The sequence below is a fragment of the Ips typographus genome, linkage group LG1, assembly GCF_016097725.1.
Source record: "Ips typographus isolate SLU linkage group LG1, UJ_Ityp_2.0, whole genome shotgun sequence".
NCBI lineage: Eukaryota > Metazoa > Arthropoda > Insecta > Coleoptera > Curculionidae > Ips > Ips typographus.
Window position 1 is genome coordinate 11,861,408 of NC_138422.1, and position 19,316 is coordinate 11,880,723.

The window sequence follows — 19,316 nt, forward strand, 5'->3', positions numbered from 1 at the left end:
TTGCTTTTCTGTTGAAATCCTGGAATAGAACAAACTGTTTTGCTGTATATCTTCAAGGTAAATATTTATAGGTCTAAGTAGTTGATTGGCTGCTAGTACAATGAACAAAATAATCATTATATGACAAAAGCGAGTTATCGTTAAAACCTCTTCAAAAGCGTAATTACCAAAAAGATACTTGAAACATTCCAGTGCTATTACTCTGTTTACATTATAAGAAGCTTATAGATAATACAAAATTTGTCACACAATTAGTGACTTACCAACTAAACATGTCCTGTAATAACGATCAGAATACGTTTTCCTTAAACAAACACAGTTCAATGAAAACAACGTGTGTGATTGATGATCTCAACGTTGACCCTGTAATCATTCTATGGCATTTTGTTCGATCGTTTGAGTCATAAATCAGCAGAAAAATGAAACTACGTACTGGTTTACGATGCTATTGGTTCTGGAATTTTTGTACCAACAAAAAGAAATCGAACGAAAAATTTCCCCTGTCATAAGCGGGAAATTTCCAACATCCGTCAGGTACAATAAATCTTATTAAAGCAAAAAAGGAAAGTTCTTACTGAGTTTAAACTAGGAAATGAAAGGTGAGAGCTGTTTCGGCTGGCTTTTTAAACTGTCGGAAATTTTACTTTATCTGCTTTCTTAAAGAGCTAAAAATACTTCAGTTAATAGTTTTCAGTCTTAACATTAAAGTATTAGGTGCTTAAACACAAAAAAGCTTGTTTGTTTGATTTTTAGGTCAAAAGTCGAGTCTGTTATTGCTGTTTTCCTTCAAGTATTCAGTTCTAGAACGACGCGATAACAATATATAAATCTTTTCCTATGCCACGAACGTAAAAGGGCGAAAAGCCGCTTATAAATTATTAAACAGGCAACTTTGGAATAAATATAGTCAGCAATGAGGGTCGGATTTTCCTCCTCTAGATTTAAATGTCGCATTGAAGCTGGAGAAAATGAAGTTTTTCCCTCAAATCTCCCAATAAAAGCGTAAAACAAGTGTTAATTTGGAAGTCAATATTCAAAATGTAATTTAAACAACATCTGGTTAATTAGAACAGTTTTTGTTGACATAAATCACAACAAAAGAAAAAAAGCATTAAAATCGTTGATTTAACGTTTTTTGCTTAGTTTTTTTGTTGACATCAAGGTGATTATTGAAAAGTTCTATTCATTGTGTGTTTTCCTATATTAATTTAAAAATATATTTGCTCTCTAACTCTAAGTGAGATCAGAAACTGAGATTTTTAGAACAGAGTTTATAAAAGAAAGTATGTTTTCCTAGTAGTATTTATCTTGAATTGACTGATTTTAAGTATTGTAATTACTGCAGTTTGTTTCTTAAGGTAAGTGAAAGCAATTCAGTTTACTTGCACTGGATTGTCAAACTATTGTCGCAAAAATTTGTTTAAAAAAGTCATTTTTAAGTTAATTAGTTACTAAATTCGAGGGGTGCCACACAATAACATCGTACAGTTTCCTGATCGGTTAAAGGTTAATCAATATTTTATAAACAGTCTTGCAATCGGCGACAATATTTACAGTTCGATGAGCCAGACTCTTCTCTATATCTTGGACGATTACTTAATAAGTCTAACATCCAGTTAGGTGTGAATAGTGTTGGATTCAACAGTGCTTTTTTGTCTTGATCATTCCTTTCTTGAGGATAATCCTTAAAGGTAGGCTTAGATTGGTTTCGTTTTTGATATACTGAACTGTAAAAGTTTGCACTCTCAAAAAGTTCAGTCACTTTTACAACATTTCCTTTCTAGTAACGGATTTCAGTAATTAAGTGTCGATTGTAAAATTGATATTCTTAAGTAAGTCAGCTGTTGTTGTTTTTCAATATTGCTTAATTCTAAACATTCAAGTACAATAAACTTATAAATAAGCGACATTTATCTAAAGTAGCCTTTAAATCGATGAACCCAATTCATTAAAGTATTATTTATGGCATAACATTAAAGCTTTTTCGAATTGATTACAAACAAAACATAATTAAGAAAAAACAATGATTTAGTTATTTAGTAGACTGGTTTTCTGTAATAACTTTCCATTTTACTCATAATAAGAACAAGTAAGTGAATATTTAGCTTTATGCCAGATTAGATTATTGGGTTTTTATTACTTCTAGTTATTAAATACCTAAACATGTACTTTATGCTCCCGCGGGCATTATAGTATTTATGTTTCACCTATACGTTATGAATGCATAATACCTTGGAAACAGTGTAGGTTATAGTGTTCATAACCACCTGAGGGCATTATAGGCGGGCGTTATCATAACGCCCTGAAAGCTTTTTTAATATAAGCAATTGCATTTTTATTCTTTCATGCCATAAAAACTATGTATTCCCTACCTTAGGATGCTCTTGACTTTTTAGCTAATAAACTTTCGTAAGTTTTTACTGCATTTTCTTTTATAATTTCTAAAATTTCATCCAGCTTTTGCCATTATCACCAGGGATGTAAAATTTCCGGAAAATTAAATTAATCGATCAATAACTTTTTGTACTATTAACTTAAAGGTATTTAGGCAGATGAGGTTAAATTTGAAAATAAAAAATGTTCACTTGAAATTTCTTGACAATTCTAGTTTTTTATTTTTCGAAGTCAAACGGTGCGTGGTAGCAAAAAAGTGTTTGGTTAGCTATACATTTCAGGCCTCTAACCTGAAACGTTGCTGAGATATTGATCAAAACCTGCAAAAAAACGAGAGTCAATTTTGACGCCCTCTAGCGGCTAAACGGAGCAACTTAGCCATGCCCAGTGTTGCCAAGTCTAAATATTTAATGGCGGTAAAATAATCAGTCAAAAAACGGTAGATAACGGTAGATCAAATAATCAAAACAAATTCATTCATTTTACATTATTATACAGGGTATCTTTTAATAGATTCTTGCTTGTATCTTTTAATAGACTCTTGATTTTTCATTAATAATTGTTTTTCAAGTTTTGACATTAGTGACAGATATCACGTGGTTTTAAAGGATAATTTAGCTAGGCAGTCACGTGACCATTGTAAAAAATCATAAATCTCAAAAACACTCTTTATATCGAATACGCCAAGAAAACGTTTCTAAACCCTGATTTTTGCAACTTTAGAGCATGGTTTGACAGTTTTGACGTTAGTGACAGTTGTCACGTGATTGTAGAACACTATTTAGCAAGACGGTTTCGTGATAGTTTTTAAAATAACTGTCATAATATTTAGCTAGACTATGAAGTGATAATTGTCAAAATAACTGTTAAATCTCAGAAAATCGTCTTGTTTCGAAAACTGTGATAAAATGTAATTCTTGCAAATTCTAGTAAAATTTTGACAATTCTGACAATAGTGACATCACGTGGTTTTAGAGAATAATTTGGAGTATGAAAATAACTGTATTAAGCGCATTTTTAGAATCCTTATTAAATTTCGTATTCAATAAACTGAAAAAGTATATAAAAAGTTTCACAACCGACATAATGGTAATAACGTTATTAAAAACGGTAGATTATATACAAAAAACAGGAGAAGGAGGAAGAACTACAAAAATGGTAGATATACCGTTTTAACGGTAGACCTGGCAACATTGTGCCCGCTCAACGTCACGTGATAGCCCCGTTCATTAGCTTTCTTTTGTTATACGGTGGTTTTATACAGGGTGTTTCAAATAAGCGAGTTATGGATGATTTTCTGGAAAAGTGCACCAAAATTTCTGTAAGGCTGCTAGAGCAAAAGCAATTGAATATTGATACAAACATTTTACATCAAGTAGGCGTAGAATTTGACGTAGATTGAAAAAATTGAATAAAAAATTAACAGTTTGGTTTATAGCTCAAATTTGGGACACCCTGTATACTGATGAATTATCTAGGAGTAAAGTATATGCAAATATCTACAAGATTCATATTTGGTATTTTTTTTATCAAATGAAAATTAAACGTTACAAAGATGTTAAAAATTAATTGAATCACCCTGTAAACTACTCCATTGTATTATCAATAACTCGGTTATTTAGACATTTATAGGGTGGTTCAATGGACCAATTTGTAGCCCTTGAAACTTGAACTCTTTTGACCACCCTGTATAGCGTTTTTACCTAAAACGTCGAATAAGTGAGTTATTTACTGTTAAAACTGAGTTGTTTGATTTTGACAGTTTTTACTTTGACAGCCCATAACTCTGTTATTTTTATAGTTACAGGGTGGTTCAATATACCAATTTGTAGCCCTTGAAATTGTCTTTTAATCACCCTGTATACCATCTATAGTAGAAATGTCACGCTACCGAAAGATTAAAGCTTTCATACCGGGAATGTGTTGTTGTCCAGATAAGTTTATAAATATATTTTTTTAAATTTATATTATTTTGAAAAGTGTTGAGATTAGGTATACAACATTTTTCAGAAAGTTTTCGGTAATTTTCCGGAAAAAAATTGGAAAATCTGAAAATTTAAAAATAATTCGTTTTCTAATTAATTGTACAACAATCCAGTATCAATTCAAATAAAGTTTAATGTACTTTTAATCATTTAGATGTTTCAATGATTAAAAGGTACATAACTAGATACTTTGGTACATAACTATACTAACTAGCTAATTTCTATGTAATAAGAGTGAAGAGAACAGTAATATAGGTATGTATTTACAGGGTAATTGTTTATATTTTACATAATCGGTAACTCCGTTAATTTTGATCTGCCAGCAAAGTTGCAATATTTTTCCTGAATCGCCAAATACTGGTGTCAAAATTGGCATATGTCAAACACTTGTTTTCCAAATTTTTCTGCTTATGTACTTTTCGAAAGATAAAGGTGTTTTCCGTGACAATCAACAAAAAACCAAAAAATAATAGTGCTAATAGGTAAATTTTAACTCTAAACATAATGGAGTACATTAGATGCTTAACGATTATTAAATAAACGAATAATTTAACTACGTTTTTATGTTAGGTACTTATATGTCATTTTTTGAGTCAAGGAAGATTTTAGACTGTTTCGAAAACTTTCAACATTTTTTTGAACTACTTAAGGAGCATTTGGAAAGTTTTTGGACAGTTTAAAGAGCATTTTGAAGGCTCTCGAATGCTTTGGAGGCATTTGGAAATTCTTAGACAGTTCTAGAATTTTTTGGAAGCTTCTAGACTGTTTTGATACTTTTTGGGGAGCTTCTAGACTAGTTGAAGAACATTTGGAATCTTTTAGACCGTTTTGGAAGGCTTTCGATTGCTTGGGAAGCATTTTGGAGTTCCCCTAGTAAAAATAATTATATTAACTACATACATTTATGACATTCCAGTCCATCCCTGCTTTGGTGTAGAATATCGTGAATGATACATGCCGCAATTTGAAGCTGTTTTCTACTTGCGTACAGAAAAGTATTGTTTCCGCACTTGTTAGGAAAATAACTATAGCCTCATTAACTGACTTTACTGGCGACTATTTTAGTTCAAATTAATCCTAGTTCTAAGTGGTGACGCTTTTAAAAACACTCAATTTAGACACCGCAAATCCATTACTCCTCTCTCGCTTTTGGGAGAGTCGAAATTTTGCAGAGGCGACAAATTAAACTTTGGAAAACATGGCCCGAAACTTTGCGAAAACTTTTAACAATGTTATTTTATAATTCCAGTTTAAAATAAAGCTGGCGCAATTTACGATTTAAAACTCGTTACTTGCACCAGCTTTTTGTGGATTTAAGTTACATGAACCAAACTTAAAGCAGAGGTTTTAATGATGTCTGATATATTTTGTATCTTTTTTTTTGAAATTTCTAATAACTACACACAAAAAGTAAATAAAAATTGTTTCTAATTGAAGGATTGTTTTCTCGAAACTTTAATAATACAAATACAATCTGCAACTAACGACAAAGTCGACATCTGCTGATTCAAATTAAACAGTTTAAGTTTCTGGACCAATGCCAAAGTTTGAATATTTCCTAGGAAAATTTTAAACTTATGAAGACTATTAAGAAAACAGTTAGTTAAGTACGGTATAAAAAACTGTTCTCACAAATCTGGACTAAATTTTCCTAGGAAGGTACACGAAAAATGTTTGATAATGTTATTTCTTGATTCCAGTTTAACATGAAGTTGGTACAATTCATGCTCAACACGGGCAAAATCCACTTGGGCGTGCTCGACAAAGACGATGTGATCGATCTGAACTCGCACATGAACTGGGTGCCGATTGATTTGGTGCGATTCTTGCACGAACACGATCAGGCTTACGAAAAGTTGAAAGAGTAAGTATGCGGAAGAGTAACTTTGTTATGGAGTTTTATCCTAGTCGCGAAAACGGTTTTAGTTTAGTCGAGTTGCTCAAACTGATAAAAAGGTTTTTCGTTTTACCCTCGAAAAATACCTGATCGAGAAAAGATTAGTTAGAAAACCATATTTATATTAATATAATTGCGTGTATATTTCAGCGTTATTCATCAACTTATTCAACTTTCCACTTCTAAATTGATGGCCTTTTACCATAGTCATTACTTAGCCTATTAGTTATAAAGCCTCTCTACATATCATACACGTAGCAACACAATTAACTAATTGGAATTTACTCTCACCTACGTACTTGCATAAATATGATCACATAAATAATATTCACTATGGAGGATTTTCCCGGAGGAAATGCCAACTTTCTAATTAAGCATATGGAAATGGCATGTTCCCGACTAAACCCCCCGGCAGCAATTTATAATTTACTGGCAAAAGAAAAATCGTCACTGCCACAAATAAGAGAATTTCGTGAATTTCAGTTACGATCGACAACTTTGGGGCTTTAGAGACGTGTTCCTTAATTACTTATCAAAGTCGGTTGACAGTGTACAGCAAAAAGCACAGCAGGAAAAAAAAACCTTTTAAGAGAAAAGACGTAATTTATTTTTTTCTTAGAGTGGCGCAGGACCCTTTGAACAAACGACATCCCCTCAATCGAGTTCATTTGTTGCCACCCATAAAACGACCGGATAAAATATTAGGACTGGCACACAACTATAAAGATTATTGTGACGAAAATGGAGTCGGGTACCCTCAGGAACCTATAGTGTTCAGCAAGTTTGCCTCCACTATAATTGGTCCTTATGATCGGATTAAACATCCCACTTGTAGTCAGGTAATTATGGTTACATTTTGGCTTCAATAATCATGGAACCAGATTTGTATGTTAGATTATTGGTATAAACAGACACACTAACCCATCAAGGACGGAATTTTTTCGTCTTAAAAATATCGAAAATTTTCGAAGGCAAATGTTTTACTTATAAATAAACAACGACTATAAACCAAAATTTATTTTTTCTAAATAACATTTTCTGAGTAATTTGATGTTGTCATATGGCAACGCTAGGACTTCGTGACACTGCCAAAAATAAAACAGGAGTATGATAAACGTGATTAGATATGACATATTATTTATTCCAAAATCATTAAAAAGACATTACATATTTGTGTGAAAAGATTCCCTGATACATATTGAAGTTTATCAAATATCCGCTTTTAGTATTTAAACACCAAACTTTGTAACCAAAGCGAATGGGTTTCCCTTTGATGAATTGCTTACATGAGTGACGGCCGAAATATTTTACCATTGACTCATCGTAGTTGAAACTTTCTTCAGGCACATAGAACTGAGCGAACTTCTTTTGTAAGCTTTCAATCAGTGGCCGCAATTTATAATATTTATCTGTAACATTGATCTTCGTATTATCGGACAAGTGAAAAAACTTCCAAATTGTCAAAAAACGATCGCGCCTCATGGCATCTGACACCATTTTACATTGCATGTCTTCATTAGAATCCCAATAGAACTTCTTTCCGGGTAACCAATGATATCCGGACAGAATAAGTATCCCCAAGAAGCAACGAATCTCATCATTGGTAATATGCGGATCTGGACAGTTTTTAAATAATGCATATTTTGTGGATTCTGACTGAATGTGGGAAATTATATCGTCGTCAAAAAATAGCTCGAATGTTTCAACAGGTGTCAGTGCTCTGTACATATCATAGTTGAAATGAGGGAACTCAAAGTTTGTCGCTTGAAGGTCTCCATTTATCCACTCAATATATGCATAATCAATTCTTTTAGCTTCAGAAAACTGTTCGTTTGGTTGTATATCCGGTTGGGATTGATTTTCCTGTATTGTTGTTAAATCTTGATCATCGCTAATAGAAGATTCTTGCAGTGCTTCCTCTAGTGTAAGACCACCACTATAACGAGAAAAAAACATGTTACCATGGAGGACTAGCGTTGCCATATGGCAACATAGAATTTAGAGCGAGAAATGACAAGTCAGAATTGCTTTTGTCACTGCAATTTCCTGCCAAACATGGAGATTGTTTATTTCACTCAGTAGAAAACGTCACCAGAATGGCGACATATAATTTAAGTCGATGTATATGAGAATACTTACACAAAATTCACGTCCATTTTAAATCACTTAAAAAGACACACTGTTTCTATATATAATATTATATAATTCTCCAAAAAAAAAACAGTTAATAACAGAACTGTATCAACACTATATTTTGAGACTGTTATTTACAATGTAAACATAACCTCGAAGTAATGCGACCGCATGCGCTGTTGCAATACATGTGTTGCCATATGGCAACGCAAGTCCCTGATGGGCTAATAAAGAGAAGGATCTTGTAGCTAACAAGCAGAAACACGTTAAGGAAAAATCCACTAATCTAATTATGGTTAAAAATGCTGTATCATACGATTCATACAGCTTGAGCACTATACATACTGAAAATCAAACAAAATTAGGATGATGTTGCAAGATCAATCAAATTGGCAGGATTAATCAATTTTGCAACACATTTTAGCATCAGTAGTAGCATTTGTCAGTGTGACAACATTTCGAACACATTTGGAACCAAATTTGAAAGAGTTTCTCAGGCTGGCAACTTTACCAACCCGTTTCTAACCAAATTAGTAGAATTTGTCACTTTGGCCACATTGCAAACAAATTTCGAACCAAGTTGGTAATTTATTAGCTTAGCAACATTATTAGCCAAATTAGTACAATTTGGAAGATTTAAACATTGAAAACACAATTCAAACCAAATTGGTAGAATTTGTTGGTTTAACAACATTGTCAAAACATTTTTTGTAACAAATTGGTAGAGTTTGTCAGTTTGGCAATACTGCAAACACATTTCGTACGAAATTGGCAAATTTTGTCAGTTTTGCTAACACATTTTATATTTGCTATTACCAAAACAAGAAAATAGGTAAAAGTACGTTTTTGAGTTAAACGGTAAATTAGTGTTTTTGTTTTTAAAAAAAACGCTATCTGTCGCCAAAATTGACCACTGTGGGCAAGTATTTATTTTGGCGCTAAGCTCAATATTCTAAGACAAATGGTTTAGAAGTTATTGCAGTTTGTGGTGATCCACTTTTGACAGAACCCCTTTATTTTGAGATATGAAAGAAAAGCTAACTTCTATTTTCAGTTATTATAGCCTGATTATTTCCCTCATTGTACTAGCAGCCAATAAAATTCAATGAACCTTTCTAGTTCGACCAATGAGAGCCGTTTTATACTGATTAAATCCCTAGCTGCTAAAATTTAACAGTGATTAAACACCACCTACCTTTTTTGAATACGTTTTTTGAAGAACATTTGTTATTAAATGAAACGGGATTTAGACACATATAAAATTTAAGCTATTTTCTTCAATATTAACAATTAATAAATCACGATAACGTGGTTTCCATTAAATAATTACATAAATTAAAATATTTCGACGTATGATTGTCAATCTGAAATGTAAACAAAAATATACATGGCTGAACGAAAATCTGTCCTCTTCTGGGGTGAGTTCAATATTACCATTAATTTAATCACGTTTAGTTTAGTATTTGTGTTCTAACTAAAGTGTTTTCTTGTTAATAAACTAAAATGTGGGTTTTCAGGAAATAATCTTGAATATACCCCTCGGCGTTCACGTTTTATCACGTAAAATGTGCATTGGTACTTTTTGGCAAAATTTTTCTTTTAGGCAAATGGTTTCGACTAAATAATTCTTTGGACGATAATTCTTCGACCTGCGGTCTCAGGATTTTATCTATAGGAATTATTTAGTATCCATCATTTTCCAAGCAAAATTTTGCAAAAAACCACCTATGCACAGTTTACCCGATTATTTCCTTCCTATCAATTTTGACCAATCGCTATCAAGAATTAGTATAACAAATGTAAATTTTAAGTGGAAAAATCACTTGTCAACAACTTAGCTGTCAGCAGTTTTTCCGGAAAAAAATTTGAAAAAATTTCACACTCCTCACAGCAACATAAAGAATAGTGTTACCCTTTCTAGCTTGAAAGTTATTGTTCTTATTAATTATTGTTCTTATTGTTTTAATTAAAATAAAATGTTTATTTAACTCAGGAAATAATCTTACCAAATATCCCTCGTGCATCTAATTTTTCCTGTGGAAAAATTGGAATACTCGTTTCTAAGTAATTTGTTTTAACAAATAGCATGAGCGAGAGTGGTAAACAAATTACTTAGAAACTCGTTTTTCCGAACTTTTCCGGAAAAATTAAATGCACTAGGGATATTACCCCCGATAAAACCTGAACGTCTCGAGATAAACCCTATGATAATAACATTGTATTTGAAATTAGGGAAATATGAAATTTTTTTGGATTCAAATTGATAGTAAAAATTTCACTTGATTGAAGATATTTTCTTGGAATACTTTAGGCCCGCTTGTATTGCCAAATATTTTTTTCTGAAGCTTTTTGACTAATACTTTCGTCACAAAAGACGATTTTAATTTTGACACCCTGTACAGTTCAGTTTTAAGTAAAAGACTGCAGTTTAACTATAACCTATACAACTAGCTCTTTAACAGGCAGTAGACTGGGAAGCCGAACTGGTCGTGGTGATGGGTAAAGTAGCTCGAAACGTCGCGGCCCGAGACGCAATGAACTACGTGTTTGGTTTCACAGCCACTCAAGATCTGACTGCAAAAGACTGGATGTACAAAAATGGTAACTAACCCCTAAAAAAAAATTAACAATAAGAAGTGAAATTATAAGATAATCCACAGGAGAGGAATACGTTCTTAGTAAAAACATGGACCACTTTTGCCCTATTGGGCCTTGTATAGTTACCAAAGATGAGATTCCTGACCCTCATAATTTAAGGATAAGGACGTGGGTTAATGGGCAGCCCAAACAGGACGGAAACACTGCCAACATGATTTTCAAAGTAGATAAATTAATTGAGCACCTATCAGGGTAAGTGCTTTACGGGGAAAAAAAAAACAGAACAAGGTTACTTGTTTGAAGTTTTGAGTGGAAAAATTTATACTTTTTCTGATAACGTCGTTTGTCATAAGATAAAAAGAGTGCGTTACATAATTTTTATTAATAAAACTTTGAAAATTATCTGTTTCTAGTGTGATAACGCTACTGCCAGGGGATCTAATTTGCACCGGAACTCCTTCTGGAGTTGGTTTTACCCGAACTCCTCCTGAATATTTAAAACCTGGCGACATACTGACTAGTGAAGTTGAATTAGTTGGAACGCTCCGAAATCGAGTAGTTGATTATGTACAAATTCGATGATGCTTTCATAATCGATATGTAATATAAACCTTTTTTGTACAAAAAAAAATGCTATTAATATACAACTTCCGGAACTAAATTGAACATTAAAAGTAATCGGAAGTCGAAATCTTGAAACTTCCACAACAATAACCGAGAAGTTATATTTTGCCTGGCATAATAAATTGTAATTACTTTTTAACGACTATGTTTACGTTTACGATGTATTTACTGCCGGTTTGTCATTAACGGAACTGGAAACGGTCTATTTGTTTTCATTTTATAAAAATGCCAAGCTAAAACAATATCAACTAGCGCATTAATATACAAAAGACAACTTTTTACAATTTTCAGGATTTAGTATTTGTCTATAGAGGCCTCCACATTTAAAATACTTTCACTTTTTAGGTACCACCAAGTACATGAAGCTGCTAGCAACTTCTATTATTTTAATATTGTAATTAGCCCACCTTGTATATTATTATATATTTCAATTTTTCTATTAATTACAAGTATGTTTTATGTATGTAAATGTAACTTCCATTGTTACTGTCTTGTCTCTATTCTCTCTATTAGTCTTTTTTGAGCGGCTGTTTCTTCAAATTGATTCTATCGATTTTACTAATATTTTTGAGTATTAAAAGGTTTTTTCTTACTCTTTATGATGACCTAAATGATCTTTTTGAAAGTTGCCACGGATCAGTGTATACAGGATGTTACTGACGTGTAGTCATTTTTAAAATGTGGTTTATTTTAATTCTCTTGTTTTAAATTCAACAATTTCTTTACATCCTTTCCGGAAGAAGTACGGGATTAGCAAGTTTACATGTGAAACTACTCATTTTAAATAAAAAACTTAAACAGGGTGACTCAAAAAAACATTGAAAACGAAATCATATGTTTTATCATAAATCTTAGCATGTTCAGTAATTTTAATGGAAAATAATGATATTGGATAAAGAAGCACACTATTTGTTTAATAATCCAATACATATCTTTAGACATTTTTGAGAGTTTGGCGATTAAAGGCCGTTTACAAAATTTATTGCAACATTTTTAAAATGTGGTGTGGTTTTGAATTTGAAATTAAAAATCATACAAAATAAAAATCAAATGTTTTACCGTACAAATAAACGATGTATCTTTATTGGGTAAATTTAATCGAAAATAACGATTTTTAATTAAAAACAGATCCACAGCGTTCATATCCGATGACTTTGCGGGCTACAAATCCCCAACCATTTGTTCTTAATACCTTGTCGTTTCCGCAGCAGTTCGTTGCAACTCCGCAATAATCACCAACTTTGCAATAAAATTTTGGGAAATTACCCCCCATTCAACCCTTACCATTTCTGCTAACTCATTCAAATTTTGAAATTAATGCTCTGATGCCATTATTTTCTATTAAAATTATTAAAATCGAGTGACTCAATTTGAAGATACAGCCGCTCAAAAAAGACCAAAAATTTTGCTATCCCATTCTTTTTGACGAGCAGATTATTTCTCTTATTTTGTAATTAATTTCTATCAAAGTAATGTGATACCCAAAGAAAAATTGTTTTACCCAAAAACAGTACATTCGGAAAGTGTGTTGGTGTTGGTACAACTTGAAATTAGAACCAAACTTTGTCATTGATCAGTAATACTTAATACACTACTAAAAATTACTTGCTATGTTCAAGGGTACGCAATACAATTCTGTAACCTAAATATTTCTTTGTGTACAGTCTAAAATTATTCCTTTGAACCTCCATTTGGCCTGGTAAAACGAACGTACACAAGCGAACAAACGGGTTACTAAAGAGGCTTGAAGAAACTTTAAGGATGATAAATGAAAGCGATTTGTAGTCCTGAATAAAGGATTCTAAACTTATCACGTAACACTCGAATGGTTTAGGTTAATACAGTTGGTGACGAAAGTTATAAAACTAAATCGGAGCTATAATTTAACACTAGTTTAAGTGATCAAAACGTCAAAAAAAAAATTCTTACCTCCTTCTGATTAGTGGCGGAATGGCAACGCTGTACGACATCAACCAGCGGCGTGCCTGGCACGAATAATAGGGGTAAGTCCACCATCCTCGATAAGATACGTTTGGGGGACTCTCCAGGAACTTGGGGGAGCGCAGCCCCGGACTCGAGTCTGCGTCCTCGTACCTGAAATTATTGTGAATATAGTCATTACAAGGATTAGGAGTTTAATGATTCATTTTCGAAAATATCCTGTATTGTTTAGTATTGACAAAGTAGCATTTGTGTTATTTATCTTAGTATTGTATAGTCAGGATTGGTGATCACACAGGTATGCAGGGTGATTGTTGATATTTTACTCACTAGTCACAAATGATCTTTAGGTGGAAAAATGCTTACTTTACCGTCAGTTGTTCTGAGAGAAGTGCAGCAAACTTGATCGGAAACCCTAGTGTGTAAAGTAATTGTCTCCGCCATGAAAACCTGGGCGCAAACAAACGTTACAGAACCATGTGTGAGTAAACAAATTTTTTTCTAAAATTACACTGGTATTCAGTTCAAAAGTCTGCTACAGGATCTGTATACTTATCACGATCAATTAATTAATGCTTGAAATATTCGCACATAATCTGTTACGAATATTGTTGCTAAATGGTTGGCGTTTGATTATGTTCTGTATTATACCAATCATTGCACATTGGCGACATAATAATACAAAAAATTCCAGTCAGATACTGCTCTATACAGGATGTCCAGTTTAAAACGAAGTATATGGACGTATTGCCAGTATCAGATATGTAGGTACACCATGTAAATCATTTTAAAATAACAGACTGTATAAAGCAGTCAACTTTATGAAAAATGCAACACACACGATAAAAAGTTGTATTTGCACAAGAATCAACACCTGATCATGAGTAACCGTTTATTTTCCTCATTATTGGCTAATCGTCTGTTTATCAGTTCAATTGGACTTTTGTTTAAGTGTATTTGCGTAATTTTTTTTCTCTTCAAAATATGATTTTTTTTGTTGGACTGATTGTTTGAATTGTAGGTTAATGATTTGATCAGGATTAAAATACAGATCCAGGCAAGTTAATCTATTTCTTTTTAATTGAATTGCATCATGAAATCTTACTAATTGTTTGCAGATATTAATATGGTCTAGTTTTTCCAAATGTTGCTCTGACATTGCTGATAAGATAAGAAATTTTTTAAATTAAGGTTAATAATTATTTTAAATTAGTAGAGTAAGTTGTATGTCCAATTTTTTACGCACCACTCATGTATTAGAATGCAGGAGAAAAGTGCCACTTTTCTAGCACAAATAAGGATTGAGTTTTTACCGCTTGCTTAATCTATAAAATAAAGGGTTAACATTTTCATCAGGCGGAAAGTACCATTACCGCCCTAGTTTTCATTATCGCAACCCGCAATTCTCTTTACTTCCGGCCTTCTAGTACGTAAACAACTATTTTCAGATAATGACGGTATGATGATAAATCGGTTGTTACTGATGACAGATGAGAATGATTTAACCAGATTATTAGGAAACTTTGATTGAGCGTTTCAATGATCTGAATTTGATCAGCTTGAGATGAGATCACTATTTACAATTTTCGTCCAAAGAAAATTAAATTTTTGTTCGAGATACAGTTACTTCCTTAAAAAGTGCAGAAAGGGATACTTACCCGAACGCTGACTAAAACAATCGTGTCAGTAAGGAAAGACACTTTTCGCTCCTGATAGAATAGTATATTACATACTCAGGTGGAAAATTAAACTTTCTACCGTAGTTTGTATACTATTTTATTTTCAACCATTTATCAAAATCTCATCGAAGTTTTAATAAAACATTCAGTTGAAATATTGATTCCTAATAGTCTCTAACAATAAGGTAGTACAGGTATACGAGTAGTTATGACTTCAACCCAATGAATAAAAAAAATGTAAACATAGCAGGAAGGAGCAATAGCAAACAAAGTGGGTGACAGAAACAAGGGGTAGCGGGGGGAGTAATATGGCGGCCGTCAACTTCCGGTTGGCACTATCAGATCTAAATTTAATCTTGTCCACTGTACAACTTAATTTAAATTTGCAAAACTCAACTGTTAAAGAACCACAAACAAACAAAACAAACTAACACTATACTACAACAAATACAAACAACAAATTTTTGCGGGTTTGAAACTCCAAACTTTCAATGACTTTGCGTCAATTCAACTGCGCAGTAGGCGAATGCGCAATCAAAGATGGTGGACTTCCGTCCCCCTCGCTTAATGCACAAACGGGTTATAATTTGTATTATTGTTACCTCCTGATACTTGTTCTTTTTACTCATTGCTTCAACCATAATAAACGACTGGTGATTTGTTTACAATCTTGACGTCATTATTGTGCTATTCTGTCTTTAATATTTTCAGCTGAAACGTTTCTTAAAGTGCTTTTAACATGGAGATTTCTGAAGACGCAGATGTTACTCATCATCACCTGAGCTACGAGCTGTTGCAGAGGTGGTGGCACAGTCTATTAACTATAAAAAGTAAGCCCAGATATGACAAAACGCATATTGACATTCACCAGGGTGGAAAGTGACATTTACCCGGGTGGAAAGTGAGTACTGTGAGTACTTTCCACCGGGTGGAAAGTAAAAAAGTGTAAGGTAATTTTCATCTTTCCACCTGGTTTACACATGAGGAATAACGTTATTACATACCTGGTTGAAAATAAACATAATTTTTTCCAGAGCAATTGTAATATTTAGAAAAAAAACAATATCAAATTTTTTAATAATGCTCTACTGAAAAAGATACGAAAAAAATGCGAGAGGCAAACCAGCTTCTACATTGAACAAGAAATTCGGATTTTGTGCAGGCCCACAGAAGAAAACATTCTGTTAATAACCATGGAGTTGTGTTCCTAATTTGAGCTCAATATCTCCAAAAACTGTAGAAAAGTGGAAAAAAAAAGAAATTTGAACACTTTATATTTTGTGTTATTTAAAAATAAGTAACAAGTTGAAAATGCTATGTTTGTAAAAATTACTAATAATAGTAATGTATAAGAAAATGTAGCAGAATCAGTTAGTTAAACCAAATAGTATATGGATATTTGTCAGTTATTTTTCTATTTGTCATTTGACGTTGCAGTTTTATTTTGTTATTTATTTGTAAATAACCAATATGAATTATTATGAATAATGCTATTTAATAGAGTTATCAGTTGAATGAAACACTTCTCACTAAACTTTTTTATCTTTTAATCCAATCCTCCATATTTGATCATGTAATAGCAAACTTTATTACGATCAGCAAGTCCCAAAGATATATTGTTGGAACTTTAAAATCCCTGAAGCACTATTTTCAAACTAAATGACATAAATGGTACTGAAATGACATAAAAGTTGTAAATTTAGTTTGAAAAATTCCAGCCGATACTTTTCATACATTCACTACAGCAATCGATAATCAAGTGTGAGACATATACAGAAAAAAAACTTTAAGCCAATTCATTTAAACAAACCATTAAGATAAAAGCACTTGAAAGTTTTGGAGAGTTGATAATTGCGAGATTCAAGGTATAAATAAATCAGCTACTTAAACGGAGCTACATTTATGAGATTTCAATTGCTCAGCAGTTTATCAACTATTCACAATAATGGCATTCTTTAAGTACTTCTTGCCCTACACTGTTGGTGTGCTAGCTATTATTTACATCCAAAGCGACTTTGGTAAGTAGAATATAAGTTGCCAAATAAAACTCATTCTAAAAAAGTGCAATTTTTTAGCTCGTGCAGCGGAGACTTGTTACTTTTGCAATGACAGTGTCAACGCATCATCATGTAGCGTAAATGAATTGGATAATAGTACCCAAAATTCTATCAATAAATGCAATACCACGAATGATGGTTTGTGCGGAGGAATAAGTTATACATGTAAGTATACAAAATATAACTGTATTTTTAATACAGGGGGTCCCAAAAAACGGCATTCTTTAGGGAGCTGATAGACTACCTAATTACTGACTTTATCATAACTTAACCATAGTTAGTTCAACTAAAGAAAGCATATGGGAAACAAAATCACGAAATTCATTTTATGAAATTTTAGTCAATAATGAGCTGGCCTGTCAACCGTTTAATGAGACATCCTGTATATAAATAATATATTAAAAATTGGTTTTAATTGCAGTTAATGACACAACACATGTTTGGAGGGGATGTAATGTAAATTGCAGCTCGCTTAGCGCGTTTCTACCGGATGTGGATAACTACACTAATATTATATGTCAATCATGCTCTGACAACTTATGTAATTCGTTTGAAATTAGTGGCGCTTCCAGTTCTATTGGAATTAGCATCGTGTCCGTATTGAGTGCTATGGTAGCTTTGTACTCTTTGTAATTTCTAATTCAGACATACTGTAACTTTTAAATTTAGTTTATTTTTTTAGCGGTTTTTGGCAGTTAGATCTGTTGTACTGTAACTTTAAAGTATACCCGACGTTTGTATATTTCGTTTGGCAAAATTTATTTTTGCATCTTCTAGAGAAGCTGTTTTTTGACAACAACAGATCCAATTCACAAAAACCGTCAAGTATTGAACCGAGAATCGTAAACCATAAGTTTTTAAATGTAGTGTTCAAAATTTACAAAATGATGAATGATGATTTTAATACAAATTTATTTTAAAAAATTTAATAGTACAGTAAATAAACTTTATTTATTGAAATGTTATCTGCATTTTATTTCTTCTGGCAATATGGAATAATGTCACTATAGTTTACAGAAAATGATAAAAGAAAGTATGTTACAGGTGATAACTAAATAGAAAATCAAGATAAGAAAGTATGTGTCCTGGTTTAATTGCAAACAATGTTGTAACTCAAAGATACTTAATAGATTTAAAAGTGGAAATTGAATTTTTTTTTACCCTGTATAACATGTCTCAATAAGTATTTGTGACAAATTGTTGATTTTGTAAATATGGAGTTAAGAAATTTTATTTAGATAGTCCACGAACAAACATTGACGTTACTAATACTACTTGAACTTGAATTTAAGTGTTTTTTTCTACTCTGTCCACATGATCCATATTAAATAAGATTATCATCTGCGATAAAAATACTTATTAATAATGAAGTATGTGGTATAAAAGTAAGTTTTTTTCATTCTCTTGCTTTCGAAACAAAACAACAAATTAGTTTAAACTAATTTATTTTTTATAAAATCAAGTATAAGTATATTTTTTTAATTTTTAGTGCAGAAAGTTTACTTTTTGCGCTATGTTATATTTGCTGTTCTTTTGTCATCAAACAAGTCGATTATTGACAAAAAACAAACATTCTGATGATGTTGTGTGCAACTCATGCAAAAAGTCCTTATTTGCACTTGTTGCATAAGTTAGTTAATTACATTACTAGTGTAGTATGAGCATTTTTATAGTCACGAGTGGAAAGTGCCACACGAAGTCGTAGACCATGGTGAGCACACGAGTTTTTTTTAATTTGCCATACCCATAGAGTCTGTCATGTGGTATGGTCATATAAGTCTATGGCCATACCACACGGGTAATGTATGTACAATATTTTATCTACGATCAACTCAGAATTTGGTCATTTTTTCCTCTAACTTTGAGTTACGTAATGAACGGTTTTCCTTACGGTGCTTTACCGCACTAGTGTGGTAAAATCGATTATTACGTAACTCAAAATAAGCTATGTAATGTAATTACCATGCTAGTCGTAGATCAATAACTATCATTCTTTCTACGACTGTTT

The 19,316-nt window shown here is 32.3% G+C and overlaps 3 protein-coding genes across 5 annotated transcripts in view; 2 read left to right on the plus strand and 1 right to left on the minus strand.

Annotated features, from left to right (window-relative positions):
* Window positions 1–19,316, minus strand: part of LOC145730613 (putative G-protein coupled receptor CG31760) — an 86,249-nt gene that overhangs the window by 33,516 nt on the left and 33,417 nt on the right. For both annotated transcript variants that reach the window (XM_081981916.1, XM_081981926.1), the window contains exon 6: window positions 13,561–13,725. In XM_081981916.1, the coding sequence (XP_081838042.1) occupies window positions 13,561–13,725 (165 nt within the window). The remainder of the gene's footprint in view (window positions 1–13,560; window positions 13,726–19,316) is intronic.
* Window positions 1,531–11,880, plus strand: LOC145730758 (oxaloacetate tautomerase FAHD2A, mitochondrial-like). Of its 2 annotated transcripts, none has more exons than XM_081982132.1 (6): window positions 1,531–1,691; window positions 6,080–6,243; window positions 6,896–7,115; window positions 10,872–11,010; window positions 11,070–11,259; window positions 11,421–11,876. In XM_081982132.1, exons 2-6 carry the CDS (start codon window positions 6,086–6,088, stop codon window positions 11,587–11,589), a joined length of 876 nt encoding a protein of 291 aa, XP_081838258.1. In that variant the 5' UTR covers window positions 1,531–1,691; window positions 6,080–6,085; the 3' UTR covers window positions 11,590–11,876. The 2 variants fall into 2 exon arrangements, with proteins under 2 accessions (XP_081838258.1, XP_081838266.1); XM_081982140.1 differs by lacking the exon at window positions 1,531–1,691 and adding an exon at window positions 1,979–2,089 and having other exon boundaries at window positions 11,421–11,880.
* Window positions 17,108–18,273, plus strand: LOC145730806 (uncharacterized). The gene is made up of 3 exons (XM_081982235.1): window positions 17,108–17,269; window positions 17,327–17,473; window positions 17,730–18,273. The coding sequence occupies exons 1-3, from the start codon at window positions 17,197–17,199 to the stop codon at window positions 17,939–17,941; spliced, it is 432 nt and encodes a 143-aa protein (XP_081838361.1). The 5' UTR covers window positions 17,108–17,196; the 3' UTR covers window positions 17,942–18,273.

Excerpts from the sequence above, each read along its gene's own strand:
- LOC145730758 (XM_081982132.1), top strand. The coding sequence starts at position 6,086 with ATGAAGTTGGTACAATTCATGCTCAACACGGGCAAAATCCACTTGGGC. Across the intron at positions 6,244-6,895 it reads GCTTACGAAAAGTTGAAAGA|AGTGGCGCAGGACCCTTTGA; the intron begins GTAAGTATGCGG and ends TTTTTTTCTTAG. Across the intron at positions 11,260-11,420 it reads TTAATTGAGCACCTATCAGG|TGTGATAACGCTACTGCCAG; the intron begins GTAAGTGCTTTA and ends ATCTGTTTCTAG.
- LOC145730806 (XM_081982235.1), top strand. The coding sequence starts at position 17,197 with ATGGCATTCTTTAAGTACTTCTTGCCCTACACTGTTGGTGTGCTAGCT. Across the intron at positions 17,270-17,326 it reads TTACATCCAAAGCGACTTTG|CTCGTGCAGCGGAGACTTGT; the intron begins GTAAGTAGAATA and ends GCAATTTTTTAG. Across the intron at positions 17,474-17,729 it reads CGGAGGAATAAGTTATACAT|TTAATGACACAACACATGTT; the intron begins GTAAGTATACAA and ends TTTTAATTGCAG.